The sequence below is a fragment of the Lampetra fluviatilis genome, chromosome 28, assembly GCF_964198595.1.
Source record: "Lampetra fluviatilis chromosome 28, kcLamFluv1.1, whole genome shotgun sequence".
NCBI classification, from domain to species: Eukaryota; Metazoa; Chordata; class Hyperoartia; order Petromyzontiformes; family Petromyzontidae; genus Lampetra; species Lampetra fluviatilis.
This window is the reverse complement of record NC_136302.1, coordinates 1,642,084-1,666,645: the sequence shown is the minus strand read 5'-3', so window position 1 is coordinate 1,666,645 and position 24,562 is coordinate 1,642,084. Positions and strand designations below refer to the sequence as shown.

Here is a 24,562-nt window from a genome sequence, read left to right as displayed (position 1 = left end):
AAAGAGATTACGCAACTTTTAAGGCCATTCCCCGTGTTTAGTGTACACGCCATACAACGTATTTGGAATCGACAGGAGTAAAGTTGACCTCTGGAACCTAACGCATTCGTAAGTAGAGGAGTAGCTGTACTGTGGCTTGTGTCTTTTCCACTTATAAAGGAGAGGTGAAATGATTAGATCTCGAATGAGGTGTTTGTTAAAATCAAATTTCAGTCGTTAAAATACTGAGGTGAGGCTTATGCTGAGTGATCTGCAGGTAAAGATTTGATCATTTGCGTGGGGAGTGCAGCAGAGCACAACACCAGCGCAGCGCCGTCGTGAAATGGAGTCACAAAGTGAGGGGGAGTCTGATATCGCTGTGCCGTGAACATTACAATCTGCCCTGACAGCCGCCCACCTTCTATGACTACTATTTTATATACGCCAATCTCTTCCTATTTTTATTTTATTTTACAAAGTAAGGCCCACAGAGCTTCATAGCTCTTTTTCAAAAGCGAAAACTAATTTAATTGGAACTGCTTTGTGTGTTTCGTTTGTTGTCCTTCCCAACCCACATCTCCGATGAACACGGTTGGCTACGTACGGCGTGAAAGAAGTTCACCATACATACAACTCAGCCTATCACCTGGAGCTTATCAAAATGAGCAATGTGTCTGATATCCTAATCGAACTAATTATATTAGTTTTATTTTACCATGTAAGGCCCACTAAGCAATAGAGCTCTTTTGCAGAAGCGACCTGGCTATCACAAATTGACAGCTCAGCGAAGTGGCTTATCACGTGGAAATGTATAGCAGCCGAATACTCTAAACGTGTGACTTTAATTGTAATTGTGGAGGGAAAAACCAGAGGACCCCAGAGAAAAATCCACATGACCACAGGGAGAGAGAAACACGCAAACTCCAAATATACAGCAGCAGGCGTTAGGGTCGGGATCGAACCCACATACTCCTGTGTACAAGGCGAGGGAGTTAACATCTCCTAGCCACCGTGATGATTATGTGAGAGAGAGACGCAAACTCCAAATATACAGCAGCAGGCGTCAGGGTCGGGATCGAGCCCACGACCTCCTGTGATTAGCACATCGCAGCTGTTCCCTTGTCCTTGCATTGGCCCCCAATCAAATATCGGAATGATTAGAAGCTCCTGCTATTGACCTACAAGGTCGTCACAACGGGTTAGCTCCCACATTACTTTCGGGAACTGATCCACTTGTATACGCCACCGATGAGGTCCTTGAGATGTTCTGTTCCCCTTCTAATTCAGTATTCCCAGGTCACGGCTCCATTCCTGGGGTGATTCGGGGCTTTTGCCAGTGCAGCTGCGAGACTGTGGAATGCGTTGGCCTCCGATATAATATGACAATCAGAACGTTTAGAGATATTTAAATTTGCTCTGAAAACTCACCCCTTTAAAATGGCCTTCCCCCCATAGTTGTGGGTCGTTTACGCTGCTGGCTCTGTCTTATTTCCTTGCTTTCCACCCACGGCGCATTGGGATCCTTGGATGAAATGCGCCTTACGAAATGTGAACTGTTTTCTTTTAACCAGGCAAGGTAGTTGACATTTCACCACCCGTGGCAGTGCCACTGCCCCGCGTGTTCCTCATCACCCGTGGCGTTTCCCTTCAACCCATTCCTGCCTTTCTTTCCCCCTCAGTTCTCCCGGCCAATCACCTTCCAGCCTCTCATCACACTCACCCCAACTCAGTTGAGCAGTGACCTCATCCCCCCCTCTCCCCCCCCCCGTTGTTCATGTAATGCAGGTGGTGGTGGTGGTGATGATGATGATGCGTGTGTACCTAGCGTGTGCAGCGTGGCAGTGTAGCGGTTAGTGCACCCCGCTACGAACCCAGCGACGCGAGTTCCATTGCTGCTCACGGCCAACACCAGTGACAATTATCTGAACTGGTGCTGGGCCTCCCCTAGGTCGACTCGGCCTCAAATGAGTACCTGGTGCGGTGCGTATACATCGCTACTAGGGAAACAAAGGCGGCCGGGCGTGGTGCTGGCCACCCACCCCCTCGTGTGCCGTGCCGGCTTTCACAGGTGCTACTCGCTCACAGCAATCGTCCCAAAAGTCTGTTATGCTGATACGGGGGATTCTTTATCTCTTGTTCCTAGCATCCATTTGTGAAGGAGAAACTCGTGACTCGAGCAGGCAATCATCAACTGTGCCTCTGTGTGGTTCGAGTGCCCGGGACGAGTGGTGAATACTTTTGTTTTGGGAACCGTCCCTGCAAGTGCACTAAATGCCATAGCAGGCAACCGTGACGTCACAATGCTGCTCACACACGCACAGGTGACGACTTCTGCATCTACTCGATTGAGAGCTCGTTTCTTTAAAATTGCTTTGTGTGTTCAGTGTGTCCTCCTTTCCCCCCCCCCGCACTTCCCACTCGCACGGTTGGCTACGTGCGGTGTGAAAGAAGTTCAACATCATCCAACTACATACGAAGACACAGTACTCCTGTGTAGCTGACATACATTGTTGGGCGCAAGTTCTGTTTGTGAGCACCTATTAAGGCTGGCACGGAACACTCATGAAAGGCTGAGACAGTCTATGGGAAGACCCAGGGCCGGGTCAGATGTTCATCACTGACGATGGGCACTATTAAACTGTGAACTATTGATTTTTTTTTTACCAGGTATAAGGTCCCACTGAGCTACATTGCTCTGTTTTCAGATGCGACCTGGCCACAAATGATAGCTCAATTAAGTGGTTTATTGCGTGGAGATTTATAGCAGCTAAATACTCTAAACGCGTGTCAATTCTAAACGTGGAGGGAAAAACCGGAGAACAATCCGAGAGACAACGGGAAGATAAATATGCAAACTCCAAATATACAGCAGGCGTCAGGGGTCGGGATCGAACCCACGCCTCCTGTATACCAGGCGAGGTCGTTAACATCTCGCCACCACGGCACCCCACCGCTTTACACCAACCGCTTTACCCACAAAAGACAAATGATTTGGTACCAGGTAGTTTTGGAACAGTGGCTCTTTGCGGGTATTGAGGTATCCAGGAAAACAACCCTTGCATATGACGCACTAATACATTTATGTGCTGGTTTGCGTTAAGGAAAAGGGTCCAAGGTGAAACTAAAAACGAATAATCATGGGAAGGGTTCTCTGTTGTGGTTGGCCACACACACACCAGGGTCCTGGCCATAGCAGCAGCAGCCCCTTAGGATTCAAAACAATCTATTTCAGAAATAATATTTACACATCGCTCGGGTTTCCAGCAGATGCCATGACTTCCTCCCAACGTGCATGACACTCGTTAAAAAAACAAAAGAAGTGGCCAAACATTCTGATCGCAGACCGTGTCGGAGAGGGCACGTCTTTTCTCGGCGGGAGAGACACGTGCATGGTGAGCGTTGCACCGAGAGAAACCACTTTGGCTGACATCTGCACCGGGCGCAACGTGTTCCCAGCCCAAGGCCAACTTGATCAGAGCTCGCACTCACACGGATGCTCGGGCCGCATCGCATTTGTTTCCGAAAATGAGGGCATTCGTTGAGAAAAAGGCAGCGATGTCGACGCTAAAATGTCGCGACGTCCGCTGCTCAAACGAGCGTTAGTTAGCGGCCACGTTTAAATAGATACATAAATAATAAACTCCCTCTTTTGCATTTCTAGGAGTCGGCGATGGGAAAACTCCACGGTTCTATGGTGGGCGCCAGTCTCCGTCGCGTGGGAAGTCCACAGGTAAACAGCGGATATCCTCGACCAAAAGGTTCGACTCATTTTTCTTGACCTTGGAAAGATGCTGAGCTCTTTAAAGTCCTTGGACACGGATTAAACCCTGCAAGGCTGCCGCCGTGCCACACGATGCAGGAATGAACAGCAACGCATATTTTATGTACGTTTAAAACTATTTAATTTTACCTGGCAAGGCCGACTGAGCAATATACAGCCACCTAGCCATCACAAATGATAGCTCAACGAAGTGGCTTATCGTGTGGACATTTATAGCAGACAACTTCTCAAAAATGCATGTTGATTCTAAATGTGGAGGGAAAAACCGGAGGACCCGGAGAAAAAAACACGCGACCACGGGAAGAACATGCATACTTCAAATATGTAGGTGTCAGGGTCCGGATCGAACCCGCGACTTCCTGAACACCAGGCAAGGGAGTTAACATCTCGTGAATGCGGCACCCCTAAGTATGTATGTTGCACCGTGTGCAGCCAACGGCGCTAATCGGAGGCGAGGGGGGGGAAGGACATTAAACTAAACAAAAAAAGCGGTTCTAAAGAAATTACTTTTTCATCTAGATGATTTAAAAATGCATAGCTCCAGTAAGCTTGCGAATATCGGAAGGAACAGCGTTCTGGACTGCCGCAGAAGCGAATCTGAAAGTGCCGCGCGATGCAGTGACCGTCTTTGTTCGATGGCCCAGCCAATACACATTACACGAGCACACACATGGAGCCAGGTGACCCGAATGAAAATGTAAATCTTTTTTTACATTTCAACCGTGCAAATCTATCGAGTTCCCACAATTTCAATTTACGAAAATGATTCTGACAAGAACGACGTTTTATTTTACCAGGTAAGGCCCACTGAGCTACGTAGCTCTGTTTCAGAAGGGACCTGGACACAAATGATAGCTCAAAGAAGTGGGCTCATCATCTCGTGGACATTTATATCAGGCAAATACTCTAAACGCGTGATGTTCATTCTAAAAGTCACAGAGGTTGCAGCGTTCTCCATGGTCAAAAAAGACACGTGGTGGGTCTCATCTATTGGCAGCCATGAGCCACTGGTGAACATTCCACATTCCTATGGGTGGGGAGATAGGAAAACTCCATCGGAGATAGAAAAACTCCCCACAAAAGGTGGCACTCAACTCATCCATCGCCCCAGAGGAATGAGCGGTTGAGCAGCCCTGACTGGAGTTTGAGCTCGCTCCCTTTAGATTGTGACTCAAGCAATCTAATCGCAGGGCCACAGAATGTTTATCTTAAGGGTGCCCCCTCTCTGGGCGGATTACATGCCTATTTATTTACTTTATTTGCCAAACAATCCACCGAAACGGAGGGTAATTATTGTGAGGATGGGGCGATTATTAACTTGACTATTAACTCTGATCGATGCCCTGTGTGGAGCGTGTTGGAGCGTGCTGCCTTTCACTGCCGCCTTCGCGACGGTGGGGGTTAGGATCATCGTCGTCGTCGTGTGCAGACAGACCTCGCCAAGCCGGTGTCTGCTCGGGGGAGATTCTGAAACACCACGGGGCTGGCGATGGTCACCACGTCTTTACAGTCCACTTCGTCAGTTTAACACGTAGTAGTAGTAGTCGAGATTTCGCGACCAATATTATCCATAACAGAAGTTTTTTTGGGTTAGATCACGTAAATAAAAATGTTAAACCCGCCACCACCCGACACAGCCAATTTGTAAGGTTTGTCACGTCAACAAAATATGCCAGTTCGTTACTAGTTCAGCACACCGGTGTGTTGGGGAGTAAATCCACATTTATAATTTGAGTATTGTGACGTTTCACGGGTAATTACAACCAGCATCATCAGGCGGGCTTTGGTAATTCACCGCACAAACGTGCTGGGCGCCGGCACTGGGGTGGGGACACGCCGAGGGACGTCGGCAGAGGAGACGGAGCCACGGAATGAGCTCGGAGGCTGGATTATTCATGCGTCGAGATTTAGATAATTTTTCCTGCTATAAATTTCCACATTGATGATGAGCCACTTTGTTGAGCTATCATTTGTGGCCAGGTCGCTTCTGAAAAATAAGTTCATACCTCAGTGGGCTTTGCCTGCTAGGATGTGGATGGTTTAGTTGTATTTGTTTGTGTTTTGGGGTGATTTGTTTACTCCTCTTGTACTTTGCTTACTCCTATCGTGTGTTTGTGCCGTTTGTTGTTGTCACGTTCTTACCCCGCGCCCCTACTGGACATCGGCGAAAAAGAGCTTCATAGCTCATCGGATTCCTCCTGCAGTATAAATAAATATTCTGATTGTGATGGTCCGTCGTGGGACTGCGAAAAATGTCAGCAGCTTGGGAAGGCCTCCTCCAGTGCAGTGGCGTGCGTCGCAGCAGCGATAGAGCCCGCACCGTGCCATCAACTCGCATTGCCGTGGCCTTCACATTGCCGTGGCCTTCGCGTTGAGACGGGAGCCTTGCGAGAGGCGGGAGTCGAGCGGGACGGGAGTCTTCACGTGTTTTGTTTGTTTTGCTACAGGAGGCAGCGCGCGCCGCGGTACTGCCACGCTCAATATTTGCACAATGGATTCACGTGCATCGGACCCAAGAGGTCCCGATTCCGTTTTGGCCGACCTTCTGAGCAAACACGTTAGCTCAGCAGTGCTAACAATGAGCTCACCTCCTCCTCCGTAGCCGCGCCTCCTCCTCCTCCTACTACTCGGTGGTGGCGTTGCAGGGGCCGAGCAAGCCGAGTCACAGACGCCTCGCACCCTCCGCACCGCCCCAACCGACAGCCCCCTCCCCCAACTCACACAAAGATCACCCCCCAACTCGCCATATAGCCATTAACGGACTGTCAAGGCAAATGCTGTGAGCGAGTGGTAGCACCTATTTAAGACCGGCACGACGCACGAGGGTCGGGGTGTTCGCAGTGTTCCCAATGCCGATGTTTACAAATCGCACCGGGAACTCATTTGAGGCTAAGTCGACCTAGGGGGAGGAGGGGGAGGGGGGAGGGGGGAGGGGAGGCCCGGGACCGGTTCAGATCTTGGTCGCCAGTGTTGGCCGTGAGCGAGACTCGAACTCGGCTCACGCACGCCCATCGACGGCCGCCTTTGTTGGTCACAGCGCCACCTGACCGCGCCACCTGACCGAGCCACCCTGCTCGCGGGGTGGCTCGCAATTCGAGGCCGCCGCGCGAAGGGTCACGGGCTCGCGGGTCAAACCCAGGTGCGCGTCATGGGGCTACCCGGGCCGAGAATACCCAACAGGTCGGGCGCACGGCCGGTGCCGGGGGTGCTCACTCCTCACTCACTCACCCATCCACTCACCCATCCACTCACTCACCCACCCACCCACTCACTCACTCACCCAGTCGCCTCCTTGCACATCTTCCCCCGCGCGGTCGCTCATCGCTCCCCGCCAATCTGGCCACAGGAGGCCTACAGCCGGGCACAACGAGACAGAGACCCCCCCCACCCCATCCCGTGGAGCCTTCAGCACGGCTCTTTGCAAACGCCGTTCGCGAGCACACCTATTGGTAACGCCGGCACGGCAAAACCGCAGTGGGTGGGTGGTGGTGGTGGTGGTGGTGGTGAGGTCAGCACCACGCCCGGCTAACTTTGTTCCCGCCACTGCCGATGTTTGCACACCGCAGCAGGTATACGTTTAAAGCTGAGTCGACCTAGAAGGGGGGTCCAGAAGAACAACTGCGGGTTCGGATATCACTCTGAGCACTCAGGCTATTGGGCTTGTAGCGACGCAGGGCGCTAACCTTTGCACCACCACGCAGACAAAGATCCCCCTCACAGCCTTAACAGACTTTTGGGGCAAGCACCTATGAAGGCTGACACGGTACGTGAGTGGGTGGGTGGCCAGCACCACGCCCGACCGCCTTTGTCTCCCGAGTGGCGGTGTTTAGAGATAGCACCGGGTACACATTTGAGGCTGAGTCGACCTAGCGGCGGCCCAGGACAGGTTCAGATAATTGTCAGTTGTTGGTGGCCGTAAACGGCAATCGAATTCGGGTGGCGAGTCTCGCAGCGCAGTGCGCTAACCACGACACCAGCTCTCCACACAACACACACGCATACACGTGCACAAACACTGAACTCAACAAGTGCAGCATTGAAAAGCTAAAACAAATATCTTTTGTCCTGTGGAAATCAAACACGTGTATTGGTTATACGAATGGTAAAAATACGTCCCTTAAGTTTACAGCGACGAAATATGCCGCGATGTATCACCGCGGGCAGTTCGCCACGGCCAATGTCGCCACAAACTTGGGGTTCCACACCGTGCCATCGCTTCCTTCCTTCTGCCAGGTCGTGCTGTCCCGCAGAGTTTCTTTTTTTTACATAGCAGTGACGCAGAGGACCCCAACCGTCTGCGTTTGGGCATCGCGCCGGTGACCCGGCGGTCATCGCCCACGTGACGTGACGCCGGGAAGCGGACGACTCCCCCCCCCCCCCCCCCCGTTAGAGAACGTGAAGCACCCTCCCCGCCCCGGCTCGCTGAGCGCACCCGCGGCATCGATCGCACCGCACCACTGCCGCCGCTGTGTCCCCGCTGGGCGAGGCGCACGCGGTGGCAAGGAGATGTTATCTCCCTCGCCTGGTATGCAGGAGGTCGTGGGTTCGTTCCCGACCCTGACGCCTGCTACTGTATATTTGGAGTTTGCGTGTTCTCCCCAGGGTCGTGTGGAATTTTCTCCGGGTCCTCCGGTTTTTCCCTGCACATTTAGAATCAACATCACGCGTTTAGAGCAGTGGCTCTTAGCCTGGGGTGCACGCACCCCCTGGAGGTGCGAGATGCCCTTTCTGGGGTTGCGAGACATGGCCAGATTTTTTAGAAGGTAAATCATCTCAAAACAAATTAAGCACGAGCACGTAAATGCAACTACTTTGTTTAATCAAATCCTATGTATTTATTAACATTATATATTTTTTACGATTGAGGGCCAAATGGGTGCAAGGCTGCAGTGAAGGTTAATAACCACTGGTTCAAAATATTTGTCTGCTATAAATGTCCACACGACGATAAGCCACTTCGTTGGGCTATCATTTGTGGTCAGGTCGCTTCTGAAAAGGAGCTACATAGCTCAGTGGGGCCTTACCTGGTAAAATAAGAAAAAGTTTTCGTTTTTTTTTCGTTTCATCTCGTAACGTTTAGCCCCTCTGACAATCCACTGCTGGACGAAGGGCTTCCCCAAGCCGTGTCGGTCGCCGGCGACCGATTGATTCATTCTTCACTGACCCAACGGCGGTCATCGTGGGGTCAGTGAAGTCAGGACCCAGGAACGCTTCAGGTTTCGTTCGCAAGCGATCGCAGCCGCGGCCGGCAATCAAACACAGGTTGGCGGGTTCATAGCGCAGTGCACCCTCGTGGGGAATACTATGGATTGTCGGTTCGTCACCCCTCGCAGAGTTGTCAACACGAGTGTCGGTGTGTAGGTTGATGACAGCTGCAGAGAGACTCGCGTTAGTCACGGCCAGGGATAGAACTAGGTTGGTAGCGTGGTGCGGTGACCACTGCACAAGTGTACACGTAATCCACTTGGGTGGCGTTGTGATTCGAGGGCTCGACACGGCTGTGTCTAAGGCAACAGTTGTTTTTACTCCGATTTCTGTTCGCTTCATTGCTGCACTTTATTTAATTTGTTTGGCTTACGTCATTGTTGGTGATCGACCGTCAACGTTGAGACTCATCCTTGGACCCTTGGAGGTCTCGCCCGGTTTAAATGAAATAAGCTTGAGACAACTTGACTCACGGTCGTAAAAGTGCGAGTTCAAAATCCTGGTTGGGAGTTGACTCAGCCAATCGTCCCTCTGGGCTCAATTTAAACGTGAGCCGCTTTGTCACAGGCCAGCAGTGGTGCTGCGAATTCTACTGTGCTGATGGGTGCAGTGGTGGCACAATGGTTAGCGCACTGTGTTAACCAGTGGCAAGTTTTTAATGCATTTTATCATTTTACCAGGTAAGGCTCACTGAGCTAAATAATTATTTTTCAGAAGCGATCTGGCTATCACAAATGATAGCTCAACGAAGTGGCTCATCATCATCGTGTGGACATTTTAAGCAGCCAATGATGTTGATTCTAAATGTGGAGGGAAAAACTGGAGGACTCGGGGAGAGAGACACCGCAAACTCCAAATATACAGCAGGCATCAGGGTCTGGATCGAACCCACGACATACTGCATACTAGGCGAGGGAGATAACATCTCGCCACTGTGGTGCCCCATCATATCTGAACCAGTCTCGCAAGGCTCTCCTTTCCATAACTCCACTGACCACCGTGGTGAAGTATGGTCAATCAACCCCCCCTCCCCCCCATGGGCAACACGTCGTGGGGAGGCCTTCATCCAGCAGTGGAGCGACAAACAGCCGTCCGTTATGATTCAGAGTGTACGGAGATGATGATGCGTCACGCTGCATAAACCACCACTGGAATATGAACTCACAACCTTGCGATTGGGCAAAGGGCACTCGATGCCACCGGTCTGATAAATCCTCATCAGCATCATCAGCCACGATCAATCCACTGCTGGATGAGGGTTCTCCACACCGACCTAGACGGCCTCGGCAACGCCGCAGCAGCAACAACAACAACGCACCCTCGGCACCGGTGCGTGCGCCTGACACCACGGCACGGCACGGGGCGATTCCACCCGACGATCACAACAGCGCAGAGAAAGTATTCCAGGAATGCGGAGGAGGAGGTGTGTCCGCATCCACGAGCAGCGCCGTCCGGGGGCTCGTGATGCAACACCTCCTCTGCCTGCGGGGGGGGGGCTTCCTTTGACACAACGCCGCTCCGATCTCTACCGGATGCTAAATTACGCAAATTAGGGCTCGCCGTCCAGCAACGACGGCGGTCACCGCATCGCGCTTTCAGACGGTCGCACTCTTTTCACACAAAGCGCTTGCCACAGATGAACCACAATACCTCCCTGATCTCGTCAAGGAGCGTAAACCACCATCACGCGAACTCCGGTCATCCTGCAGCGGCTTTTGGTTATATCACTGGTCTACAGCCAAAATGCTTCCAAAATAAATGTAGTCCAACTTTACTCATTCTCGGTCACTGAGAATGAAAATGATGCTTAACATTGTTGATTGGCTCTAGTTGTCAAGCTATGCTACTGGGTCAGTATATACGACCCTTGACTTGGGAATGGCAAAGGATAAGTGAGTTATTAAACCAGAAATGACTAAAATACTTCTAGATTTGAAGCTTTCGTGACTGCAAGGATTCAGACTCTTAGTTTTTTCAGGAAAAAGTCACGTAGGTAAAAAATGAAATAAAAATGATTATTTTTATTATTTTATTTTGTATTAATTTTAATTTAATGTTTTACCTACGTGACTTTACCAAAAAAACTAAGAGTACTAAAATACTTATTTGACTGGATCTATGAATAAATCTGACTGGGTTTGGCCAGTGCTTACTTTTTGAGCAAAACAATGAATGATGCAATCTGAACCTGGTATTGCATCATACATGATATGAATTGCATCATGTTATTTCTAGAGATCATGGAAGATGCAATAATAACTAGGCTTACATCCCTCTGCTGAACAAATTGCCCTATCAGCTCTAGAAATCATACAGTGTCATGCTCTTTTATTTGTCAGTGTTTGATTTGAAAAGGGACACATTTATGTTTAGTCAAAGTGAGCAGAGATGCCTCGTACGTGTGTGAACAAAGCAGATAACTTCTACTGTGTTTGTGGTGAAGTGACTTTTGCATCACAAAAGTGCAGTATAACCACTATGGTTAAGAAAGCCTATCACCTTTATTTTGGCTGCAAAATTTGGCAAAATTGGAGATCAGGACAAGATGTGGGCCCCACACATATTCCGCAACACTTGTGCAAAAAATCTTTGCCAGTGGTTGAACAGGAAAAGGAAATCTATGCCTTTTGCAGTGCCAATAATTTGGAAAGAGCCAACAAATCGTATCAGCAATTGTTATCTCTGTATAGCGCCTCCAGTTGGGAAAGGTGTGTCAAAGAAGAAAATTGGACTGTGCATTATCCAAACATTCCATCGGCTATACGCGTAGTACCCCACGGACAAGGACTGCCGGTTCCTGATGCACCAGAATCATTCTCACTTGAGTCAGACGAGGAAGAGGATGAGGATGAAACTTCTGATTCTGAACCATCAAGGTCACATGACCCAGATTTTCTTCCATCCTCCTCCTCTGAACCACACCTCATAACACAAGGTGAACTGAAAGACCTTGTCAGGGATTTGGAACTACCCAAGAGTAAGGCAGAGCTGTTGGGCTCCAGACTGCAGCAGTGGAATCTCCTGGCAGGTGATGTTAGGGTTTCCATGTTCCGTGACTGTCAAAAGGATTTTGTCCCATTGTTCTTCATGGAAGGTGATTTTGTAGCCTGCAACATCGATGGTGTGATGGCAGCCCTCAACATCGTTTATGATCCAGATGAGTGGAGACTGTTCAAATGAGTCTTAAAGCTTTTTGCTGCATAATGGCAATGTTTTTCCATCAATTTAAGTTGGTCATGCAAGCCCATATGAAGGAAACCTATGACAACATGAAACAACTTTTGAGGTGCATAATCTATGACCAACATCAGTGGCAGCTTTGTGGCGATTTGAAGGTTGTTGCTCTCTTGCTTGGTCTGCAGACTGGATACACAAAGTACTGCTGTTCTCTCTGCGAATGGGATAGTCGTGCGAGAGATTCCCACAACATCAAGACAGATTGGCCACTCCGACAGTCATTGGAGCCTGCGAGGAAAAGTGTTCAGCATCCACCACTTGTTGAATCAAGGACGATTTTGTTACCACCCTTACACATCAAGCCGGGTCTGATGAGAACTTTGTCAAAGCCATGGACAAAACACAAGCAGCTTTCAAGTACCTCCGTGGAAAATGTCCAAGGTTAAGTGAAGCTAAGATAGAGGAAGGTGTCTTTGTTAGTCCTCAGATTCGTGAACTTCTTAGATGATGTATATGACTGTGCACTGCGTGGCAAGGAAAAGACGGCATGGAAAGCCTTCCAGTTAGTAGCAACACATTTTCTTGGAAACAACAAGGCAGACTACAGGGAGTTGGTGGAAAACCTCAAGGCATACAAAAGCCTTGGTTGCAACATGTCACGAAATAAAACTTTTTTTCACTCTCATCGAGATTTTCCCCACCCAACTGCGGAGCAGCGAGCAACGAGCATGGCGAGCGATGTCACCAGGACATTGCAACAATGGAGACACGCTGTCAGGGCAAATGGAGCCCATCAATGCTTGCAGACTATTGCTGGACAGTGACAAGAGATGCTCCATTTAAAGAATACAAGAGACAAGCCAAGAAGTGCCGAGTAGACACTGAATAAGGACTAAACTACGTACTTATATATACATGATCGTTTTTTGCCTTTTGTTTCATAATACATTTTATTTATATAACCCTTTTGCTGATTTTTAAGTGTTACATGAACATGACAGGTGACATGTTATCATGTAAAGCGAACAAACACATGAAAAGACCTAGGTTTACAATTTATGAGTAAAGCTCTACTATCTACACAATATACATGGACGTAAAATGTTAAAACTTAAATATCTTGGGAACAGTAGCCAATCAGTTGTTTTAATTATCATATTTGAATTCAGCACATTAAAATCCGTAATAAACAGAACATTTCATACTCTTAGGTTTTTTCGGTAAAGTCACGTAGGTAAAAATAAATAATAAAAATAAATAATAAGCATTTTATAAATAATTATAGAAATAAAATAATAAATCACGACGTTTCGGAGGCAACACAAGTCTCCGTCATCAGGTGGGACCATCACAGCTAAAATGTACTGTATCAAGTGATTTACTGTATCAAGTGATACAATATAATTTAGCTGTGACGGTCCCACCTGATGACGGAGACTTGTGTTGCCTCCGGAACGTCGTGATTTATTATTTTATTTCTATTATTATTTCAATTATTATTATTATTATTTTTACCTACGTGACTTTACCGAAAAAAACTAAGAGTATGAATCCTTGCAGTCACGAAAGCTTCAAATCTAGAAGAACATTTCATCTCTGAAGCAGACGATGTCAAAACAATTGTAGACCAGTGATCCGTCGAAAAAAGACGGTCACTGCATTACACTGCGCTTTCAGGTGCGCTTGCTGACTGGCCGTCTGGAACGCTTCTCCCTTCCGATATTAGGAAGCCGCTGGAGCTATGCACTTTTAAATCATCTAAATAGGCGAACTCATTTCTTTCAGAACTGCATTTTGTGTTGGCTACGTACGTTGAGAAATAAGTCTGTTCTCCTATAACGTAGTAGTTGCCTTCCTGAAGAACACCGCGTTATGGAAAAATATAGGATAAAGCACAGTCCGCGATAACACATGCGATGCGTAACGCAGGCTGAACAAAGACGGAGGCGCGTGGTAGCATCTAGAAGCATCCAGCAGCATCCCAATGCCTTGTGAGATGCTACGCCGAGGCAGTCGTACAACCGCTTATTCCTACTCGGGCTGCGACGTAGTTCTGTTTACTCAAATCACGTTACAACCAATTCACATCCTCGTGAAAAAAAATGTGTTCTCTAATACATTAATCGCTTTATATCCAATTCGCGTCATGAAAACACGCGGCGTTATAGAAAAACAGACAGTACATGCATGACAGAAATTGTTTCTGTTAAAAATAATCTCAGTCAAGTTCTTGCTCTTTATGTTCTCGCCGAGTCTCAAGATTCCACGCGAGTGCTGCGTGGGATGTGTGCCCAATCGTATATACAGTGAGGGAAAAAAGTATTTGATCCCCTGCTGATTTTGAACGTTTGCCCACTGACAAAGAAATGATCAGTCTATAATTTTAATGGTAGGTTTATTTGAACAGTGAGAGACAGAATAACAACAAAAAAATCCAGAAAAACGCATTTCAAAAATGTTATGAATTGATTTGCATTTTAATGATGGAAATTAGTATTTGACACCCTCTCAATCAGAAAGATTTCTGGCTCCCAGGTGTCTTTTATACAGGTAACGAGCTGAGATTAGGAGCACACTCTTAAAGGGAGTGCTCCTAATCTCAGCTTGTGGCTGTATAAAAGACACCTGTTCACAGAAGCAATCAATCAATCAGATTCCAAACTCTCCACCATGGCCAAGACCAAAGAGCTCTCTTTGGTCTTGGCCATGGTGGAGTCAGCGTCACGAATTTATTCCGGAATTGGGTATCTTCTTTGAACGTTTGCTGTAGGTTTAGTGGCCTCCAGTGGCTGGAAGTGGTCACGTGATCTACGATATTCGTCCGTACGCACACGCCAACCGATTCACGTCGATTCATCCAAAGGTGACTCGTGCATTACCGCGAGGTTTTAACGTCGACGCTGCTGAATAGATAAACCCCGCGACGCTGGGTTTGCCCTATAACCACAATCTTAGTTGAAAGTTAAAGCTCTGCACTCTTCCTCAAAACGACCAATCGTGGAAATTATGATTATTTAGAAACACGCATTTATTTTCCTGGAGTCTGCGCGAGCGGGAAAGTCCGCCTTGGAGATGAAGCGGTGAAATCAGTTGGCGTGGCAGGTGGCGGGTGGATGGTTGCGACGCGGGATCGTGCGCAGGTGGCGGCGGTTGTGGCTTGGGGAGGAGGCATTCATCCAGCAGTGGATCCACCATGGCCGATGGTGGTGAAATTGCATTTAATCGGAAGGCTGATCTAATGTTATCGATATATTTATAGAGCGTAGCTTACAAAACGGTGACAGAATGGAACGACGTAGATGCCAGGGGCGTGCTGCACGGATTGAGGAATGAGTGACAGCTGAGGGATTGTGAAAGGGCTACAGGGGAGGGATGGGAAGGAGTGGAGGGGCCAGGGGAGGGAAGGGAGAAGAGGGTGAGGCTTTAAGAGGGGAACAAAAGGAGGTGAAGGAGGGGGACACTGCAGTGGCAAGAATCATGGATCGGCCAGACCTTGCGGATATTCGGTGTCCAAGTAATAATTGACAATACTTGAAGGCAGTATGTTGTGCGCTTTGATATTCATATCTTGAGGATGCTTCGACATTGGTGCGGAGTCCCAATGTGCCACAGAGCCAAGGGCACTTTTAGAATTCCTTAGGTGGTCAGTGCAACGGAGCCAAGTTGACGCATCCAGAACGCCTTTAACGGACGGAGAAACAACCTCGACCCTGCTGCCCGGTGACGTTTGTTAATTACATTCTTCGCCACTGACGCTGGTGAATTAGTTGCGTCACACCTTTAGGTTTTGATTCACCTCTTATCTGCGATACCTTTCCTTTCAGAACACGAATCTTCATTTGGACCGGAGGAGGAATCCGATGAGCTAGGAAGCTATTTTTTTCACGGATGTCCAGTCGGGGCGGGTCAGCGAGTTCCGCCAACAAACAGTACACAACAACGAGATCATAGCAAGACGCTAAAACTAAATAAATATAAAGCATATTTTGGCATCGTCTGAACGTCCGTAAAATTCCGTCGGCAAGCACGAGCAACAACAAACAATAAGGGCATAACAACAAACCAGCCGGCAGAGTCAATAATCCAGAGGGGAAAATTACCGAGGAGTGGCGGTGGTGCGACACGCGTTTGTTACGCCACCGCGATCCGGTGGTATAATCACGGCACGGGAGTGGCACGCGGCTGGTGGCGTGCACCGCCGTTGGGTTTCGCGCACGACGCGGCAGATTGCGGTTTGGCGATAAGAGTTTGCGGTTTGGCGATGATAACAAATCTCGCGCGACATGATCGTCGCTGTTATACAATACTCCAGTGACAACAACACTCTGCGGAGAGAGGGGGGGGAGCGTGGCGGGGGAGAGGGGAGATGCGGGTGAGAATTTTGCTCGGCAACGACAGAGTCGCGAACCTCGCGGACCGACGTGGCCGGCGCTCGCCGTGCGCTTGTGCCAGGGACTGTGCGCGCCGAACAGCCCTCCACGGCAGCTGCCGCACGGGGGTCTCCCCGCGACGTGCGGGTTTGCGTGGTGTGGCGGTTGTTTGACCGAACTTAGCCGTGCGAAAGCGTCAACTCGTTTTTCTAGCTCCTGCCAAACAACAAGTCGATTTGATATACCTCTGGGTATGTTATCGTCGTAAAAACTGTAAAGTGTTTTTTTTATTTTACCAGGTAAGGCCCGCTGAGCTATATATAGTTATTTTTCAGAAGCGACCTGGCCACAACTGATAGCTCAACAGCGTGGCTTATCACGCAGTCAAACACTCGACGTGCGCGTTTCTGAAGGTGGAATGAAAAACCGGAGGACTGAAAGAAAAATCCATACGACCACAGGGTGAGAGACACCACAAACTCCAAATATTTCACAGGCATCAGGGTCGGGATCGAATTCACGACCTCTGTGTATACCAGGCGAGGCAGTTAACATCTCGCCACCGCGGCGCTCCAAAGTTACACTTACCCAAGTGAAGCCTCAACAAGTCAGCTTTTGCGGCCACTGTTACAATTTGCAAGAGTTTTTTGGGCCAGATCGCCGCGTGAGTGAAACGTTCATCGCGCGACAACTTTATTGATTGGCCGTGTGGGGTGGAGGAGGTGTGGAGGATGTATATTTTGCTTTTGCGGAGCTCTGAATCGAAGTGAAACCTCACCGAAGCATTCCTGCTCCGTGCATAATTCCCCTGCGCACAACGTTTCACGCTTGAAGTCCCCGGTTATTTCATGTTGGACTTTTCCGCACGCATCCTAACGTTCCCCCCGCTTGTGCACCGACATCCGAACCAATTTCTTGGTGCTGTCGGCGAATCGAACCAAGCATCGTCATCGCTACAATCTACGTGGTCGATCGCACAGGCCCTCTGAAACATGGCAGCAAGGAAGATGCGGTGGCAGCGTGTTTGACGTCTTTCGCACCGTATGTAGCCAACCGTGCTAATCGGAGATGCGGGGGAAGAACAAACTAAACACAACAAGCAGTTCTAAAGAAATTCGTTATCTATTTAGATTTAGAAGTGCACAGGCTCCAGTGGCTTCCTAATATCGGAAGGAAGAGCGTTCCAGACGGCCACAGAAGCGCACCTGAAAGTGCGCGATGCGGTGACCGTCTTTGTTCAATGGCTTAGCCAGAAGCCGCTGAGAGGAGAAGCGGAGTTGGCGTGATGGTGGTTTATGCTCCTTGACGAGATCAGCGAGGTATTGTGGCTCATTTGTGGCGAGCACTTTATCTGTAAAGAGTGCGACCTCATCATGATAGTGATAGACGCAGAGAGAGAGAGAGAGTCAGTGTGAGTGGCAAGCGTGGAGAGAGAGGCAGAGACAGAGCAATTACAACTAGCTTAATCAAATCTGGCAGTCGCCTGATGAAGCTAGTTGTAATTAGTGGCGAAACGTCGTACTCAGATTGTAAATGTTGTGGATTGGCTCTCCAACACACCGGTGTAGTGCTGTACTAGTGACGAATTGGCATGTTCTGTTTACGTGACAAACCTTACTCATTGGCTGTGATGGGTGGTGGCGGGTTTAACGACACATTTATATTTACGCGATCTAACCCAATAATATTGGTCGAGGACGCCGACTGTTCAACAGAGAGATGAATGTGACTTGTGAGAGGCAGTGATGAGCTCAGGATTGAATAGCTCCATTTCTGTTCTGGAACAACAGGGCAGAGAATTGGCACGCACTCCTCCCAGTCCGCTCGCAAATCTAAATAAACACTGCAACTACGCAATTCTTGAACAGATTGTTAAAGTAGATGCCATTAGCGGACACCTATTGAGGCTGGCACGGGCACAAATAAGAACTTAAAAACTAAAACGAACCCTTTAAAAAAAAAAACGTAATTAGCCTGAGCGGCCACGGACAGAGGTCAACAAGGACGACGGGAAATCCATGGCACGCTTTGCAAGGTAAAGAGCGAGTGGGCAATAAATATATTAGGCCCGGATGCGTAACCCTCTCTGTTTAAATCTTGACTTAAAGCTTCCGTGACTGCACAAGCGGTCGTCATCAGGAGAAGGTGCTGACGACCGCTTGTGTTGCGATCTCAACGTCGTAGTTTGTTGTTATTTTATTTTAACCTATCTACGTGACTTTAGCGAAAGACCCAAAGAATACCTCTCTAGTTTAGTAATTTTTTTGTTTGTTTAGATGTACAGTAATACCACTATTTACATATTCCCCCTTCTACGTCGTTTCGCAAACACGTTGTCACTTTATAAACGCCACTGCCCGATTTGCGTCGCCTCGACAACCCCACACTCACGTCGCTGACAGCATCGTCCGTCCACTCTCGTTATGCGTCGCCTCTGAAAGCTTTCGCCTCCACCACCACGACTACCCTGTACACGAACCGCTTTGCGTCGCTTGTCAAGCAATGTCCTCTACCGTAGACTACGATATATTATTCACGCACGGTGTTTTGTTGATTTGGAAAAATCGCTTTGATTTGACGTCGTTGCAGTATTGGTCGTCGTCGTCGCACCTTGCAGGAACGCATCCCCGACGTAAACTGGGGTATTGCCGCGTCTCTCATGATCGCCGATTGACCACGGACCAAGCTGGCAGGCAACAGCAGCAGCAGCTGCAGCAGCCAGGTGTTGGTGGTGGTTGTGAGCCGGCGCTACCAACAATTTACAGAGCTCTCCAATGCTCTTTGTATTAAGACGTTTTCAGCCAATTAATGTTTGAGGATACCAGAGCACTCTGAGAAAACCCATGCTTGCGAGGGGGAAACACTCGATCCCTGTACAGGCAGAGCAGGTGGAGTCCACGTCTTTTGCCGGGACCACCTTCTCCTGGTGAGATTTAACTCCCATCCACGATACCTTTTTTACTTTTGTTATTGCTACAGATCGAATATCCGCTCTAAACTTAAAACTAATTTCTTCTTTCGCACCGTACGTAGCCAACCGTGCGAATCAGAGGTGCGGGGAAGGACAAAAAACTAAACACAAAAAGCAGTTCTAAAGAAATGAGTTAATCAATCTAGATGATTTAGAAGTGCATAGCTCCAATGGCTTCCTAATATCGGAAGAAAGAGCGTTCCTGACGGCTGCAGAAGCGCATTTGAAATCACACAATGCGGTCACGTTAGCCAGAAGCCACCGTGTGGATGACCGGAGTTCGCGTGATGATGGTTCATGCTCCTTAACGGGATCAGCAGCAGCAGCGAGGTATTGTGCTTCATCTGTGGCCAAGCACTTTGTGCCTAAAGAGTGAAGACCTCAAAAAATGCCTCCTGGACTCCCAACGAGAGTTTTGCAACATCTGTGCAGCGATCCAGCAACTCACTGGAATTGCCTCCACAGTGGCATCGCCACCGCCGCCCCGGCTCTACAGTGCCCTCGGTTAATTATTGATGGCGCCCAGTCAGTAGAGGGGGGGGGGGTGAAGGAGTCTCTCCAGTCTGAACACCGACTTCCGATCGGTGTCGCGTTCCCACGGCTCGTGCCGAGTAACACGGGAGGTTACAAAATATTTGACGCATCCGCTCGTGACATGCGACACCGGCCGCCGCCAGCTTCGCAACACGACCCTCCCGAGTCGCCGAGCGCCGGTCCTCCGCAAGCACATCAGGATTTGACATTCCTCCAGCTCGGGAAAAAAACTCGATAAGTAAACGCGTCCAGTCAAACAAAAAAAGGTCAAAGTGATCTTTCACTTTCTCGAATGAGCATCGAGGCGGTGCTCATCTCTCGATTTTACAGCTGTGGAAATTCCCCATTCCTATGGCGGGGATAGAATCCCATCCAGAGGACAACGGCTGCTGTCTTCCCGGCTTGTTCGAGCACAGAGACACTTTGGCATCAAAGCAGCAGCAGCAGCAGGACCATGACTGTCCCCAAAGACGACGTCCTCTCTCTCTCTCTCACGCTCTCCGTTTTGCGACCCAGTCAGCCCCTCCGCTTTGACCCACTGTCTATCCCAATCGGGTTCATCAATTCGGTTGTTCGATCATCAGTGACCGCATCGATTATTTATCGATTACGGTCTCCAAGAGTTGAGGGTTGAAATTTTGAGTGGCGACCGGGCTGGCACGCCAGTTGCGTTAGAACCGCACGGCAATCCCTGGCGATTGGACACGTGGCACCCCGTTACGTACAATACTTACGTATATATTGTACAGAGACTCATCTACTCACGATCATTCGACTTACGCACTTTCAGAGATACAAACAAACAAACAAACCTGTCCGTATGTCAAATTGCCTGATCGGACCGAGAGTCGTAAGTTCAACCGCCGCACAATAGATGGCGGTGGTTGTTCGGTCTCATTACCCAGCATTCCCATTCAGTACCCAGCATTCCCATTCATTACCCAGCATTCCCAGCCTTTCTGCTTGGGCCGCCGCCATTCTCTGTTGTTGTGTTGTCGCTGTGTAGTTCACTAAGACGCTCTCTGTGTTTTTCACGAATAATTACATTATCAACCCCCATCATGTTTCAGAAGCATGGCATCTGCAGAATATGAAGAACCACCGGCATTTACATCTAAGGAGATTATACAACTTTTAAAGCCATTACCCTGTGTTTAGTGTACACTGCGTACAACACGTTTGGAATCGACAGGAGTAAAGTTGGACTTACGAACAAATCGACTTACGAACAAATCGACTTACGAACAGACCTCTGGAACCTAACTCGCTCGTAAGTGAGGAGTCCCTGTATACAACTTACGGCCCATTCTCTGTAAGTCCACTGCTGAACCCCATTGAGCTGCGTCCGTCACCAAGATTGCTCTGACTATACTTCATCACGCTGGGCAGTACGACTTATCGATTATGCAAAAAAAACACGATTAAACAACCCTAGCCCTGACAAAGCAGTGAGCGCATTGCACTCAGCTGTGTCCAGGGTTGTCGTCCTTCCCCCGCACCTCCGGTTATCACGCTTGGCGACGTACGGTGAAGTTGAACACACACATACAAAACAAAGATCCCCCTTACATAGCCTGGAACAGACTGTTGGGGCAAGTGCTGTTAGCGGGCACCTAATGAAGGCCGGAACTGTGGCACAAGAGGGGGTGGGTGGCCAGCACCATGCCCGGCCGCCTTTGTCTCCCCAGTGGCGAAGTTTTTACACACCACATCAGGTACTCATTTGAGGCCGAGTCGACCTAGGGGAGGCTCATGATCTGTTCAGATTATAATCGTCACTGATGTTGGCCGTAAGCGGGAATCGAACTCGGGTCGCCAGGTTCGTAGTGCAGCGTAGCGCTAACTCGCGACACGACACACACACACGCACATACCTGGACGGTAGCCGCACCGCGGACGAATCTCATGGCTGCGCGTCGTGGGTCAGCTGCAGCGACGTGAGCGGCGACACCGGCACCCGGGGGCATGCCGGGGACTCGGACCCTGGCCGTGGAGCTCAGCAGCGATGTAAGAAGGGCTCCCTCCTCCCCATGCACCACCCTCTTTGTCTGTCACTCTCTCCGGCGGCTGAAATTCGGCACGATGATCCTCCTCCTCATCCTCCTCCGACCTGTCTTTCACTCTGCAGCAAGATGGAAAAGAAGTTGATGCCCAGTGTGAGAAGAATGTGGCAGGCGTCTGCAAACGAACACCGGCTGCATTATTGATAACCGCTATCACCGCCACTGCCTGTCGCTATGCGTGCTGCCGGTACAGTGACACTCTAAACTATTAAAGCAAAGTGTGTTTTATTTTAGCAGGTAAGGCCCCACCGAGCCACGTAGACTCTTTTTCTGAAACGACCTGGTCACAAACGAGAGCTCAACGAAGTGGCTTATCACGTGGAGATTTATAGCAGCCAAAAAAATCAACCCGACCACGGGGAGAAAGAGAGACACCGCAAACTCCAAATATACAGCAGGCGTCAGGGTCGGGATCGAACGCACGACATCCTCCATACCAGACGAGGTAGTTAACATCTCCTAACCACCGTGATAATGATGAGAAAGACACCGCAAACTCCAAATATACAGCAGGCGTCAGGAACGGGATCGAACACACGAAATCCTCCATACCAGGCGAGGTGGTTAACATCTCTTAGCCACCGTGATGATGATGAAAAAGAGAGAGACACCGCAAACTCCAAATATACAGCAGGCGTTAGGATCTGGATCGAACCCACGACCTCCTGCATCCCAGGCGAGGTAGTTAACATCTCTTAGCCACCGTGATGATGATGAAAAAGAGAGAGACACCGCAAACTCCAAATATACAGCAGGCGTTAGGATCTGGATCGAACCCACGACCTCCTGCATCCCAGGCGAGGTAGTTAACATCTCTTAGCCACCGTGATGATGATGAAAAAGAGAGAGACACCGCAAACTCCAAATATACAGCAGGCGTTAGGATCTGGATCGAACCCACGACCTCCTGCATCCCAGGCGAGGTAGTTAACATCTTTTAGCCACCGTGATGATGATGAAAAAGAGAGAGACACCGCAAACTCCAAATATACAGCAGGCGTTAGGATCTGGATCGAACCCACGACCTCCTGCATCCCAGGCGAGGTAGTTAACATCTCACAGCCACCGTGCCGCTCAGTGAACCTGCCTACCCATTGGCACGACAATGAGGTGATCACTTCCCTCCTGACGATCGCCTCCCAGCGGTGGTGGCGCATCGCTCTCCGCGGCGTGTCCAGGGTGTGCCACCCCGTGGACGTTCGGCCCGACGCTGCGTCCCGCGAGGCCCAGGATCTCAATGTGTCCCTCGTCGCTGCGTGACGCCGTGCAGGCGCATTGGGACCCAGGCCCTCAACCTCCAACAATGCAACATCGACCCTCAACCTTCTACAATGAAGGTTGAGCGTCACATACGGAACCATAGACTCACATAGAGACCCTTAGATTCACATACAGAACCATAGACTCACATAAATACCCTTAGATTCACACACAGAACCATACTCACACAGAGACCCTTAGATTTACATACAGAACCATAGACTCACACACACGGAGACCCTTAGATTCACATAGAGAACCATAGGCTCACACAGAGACCCTTAGATTCACACACTGAACCATAGACTCACATAGAGACCCTTAGATTCACACACAGAACCATAGACTCACATAGAGACCCTTAGATTCACATACAGAACCATAGACTCACACACACGGAGACACTCAGATTCACATACAGAACCATAGACTCACACAGAGACCCTTAGATTCACATACAGAACCATAGACTCACACACACGGAGACACTCAGATTCACATACAGAACCATAGACTCACACAGAGACCCTTAAATTCACACACAGAACCATAGACTCACACACACGGAGACACTCAGATTCACATACAGAACCATAGACTCACAAAGAGACCCTTAGATTCACATAGAGAACCATAGACTCACATAGATACCCTTAGATTCACACACAGAACCATACTCACACAGAGACCCTTAGATTCACATACAGAACCATAGACTCACACACACGGAGACCCTTAGATTCACATAGAGAACCATAGGCTCACACAGAGACCCTTAGATTCACACACTGAACCATAGACTTACATAGAGACCCTTAGATTCACACACAGAACCATAGACTCACATAGAGACCCTTAGATTCACATACAGAACCATAGACTCACACACACGGAGACACTCAGATTCACATACAGAACCATAGACTCACACAGAGACCCTTAGATTCACATAGAGAACCATAGACTCACACACACGGAGACACTCAGATTCACATACAGAACCATAGACTCACACAGAGACCCTTAAATTCACACACAGAACCATAAACTCACATAGAGACCCTTAGATTCACACACAGAACCATAGACTCACAAAGAGACCCTTAGATTCACATAGAGAACCATAGACTCACACACACGGAGACACTCAGATTCACATACAGAACCATACTTACAGAGACCCTTAGATTCACATACAGAACCATAGACTCACAGAGATCCT

At 49.0% G+C, this 24,562-nt stretch overlaps 1 protein-coding gene across 1 annotated transcript in view; it reads right to left on the bottom strand.

The window, feature by feature from the left end:
• Window positions 1–21,984, bottom strand: part of LOC144942690 (activated CDC42 kinase 1-like) — a 192,014-nt gene extending 170,030 nt beyond the window's left edge. The window contains exon 1 of the mRNA XM_078869517.1: window positions 21,892–21,984. Coding sequence (XP_078725643.1) covers window positions 21,892–21,984 — 93 coding nt within the window. The remainder of the gene's footprint in view (window positions 1–21,891) is intronic.
• Window positions 21,985–24,562: the final 2,578 nt, after the last annotated feature.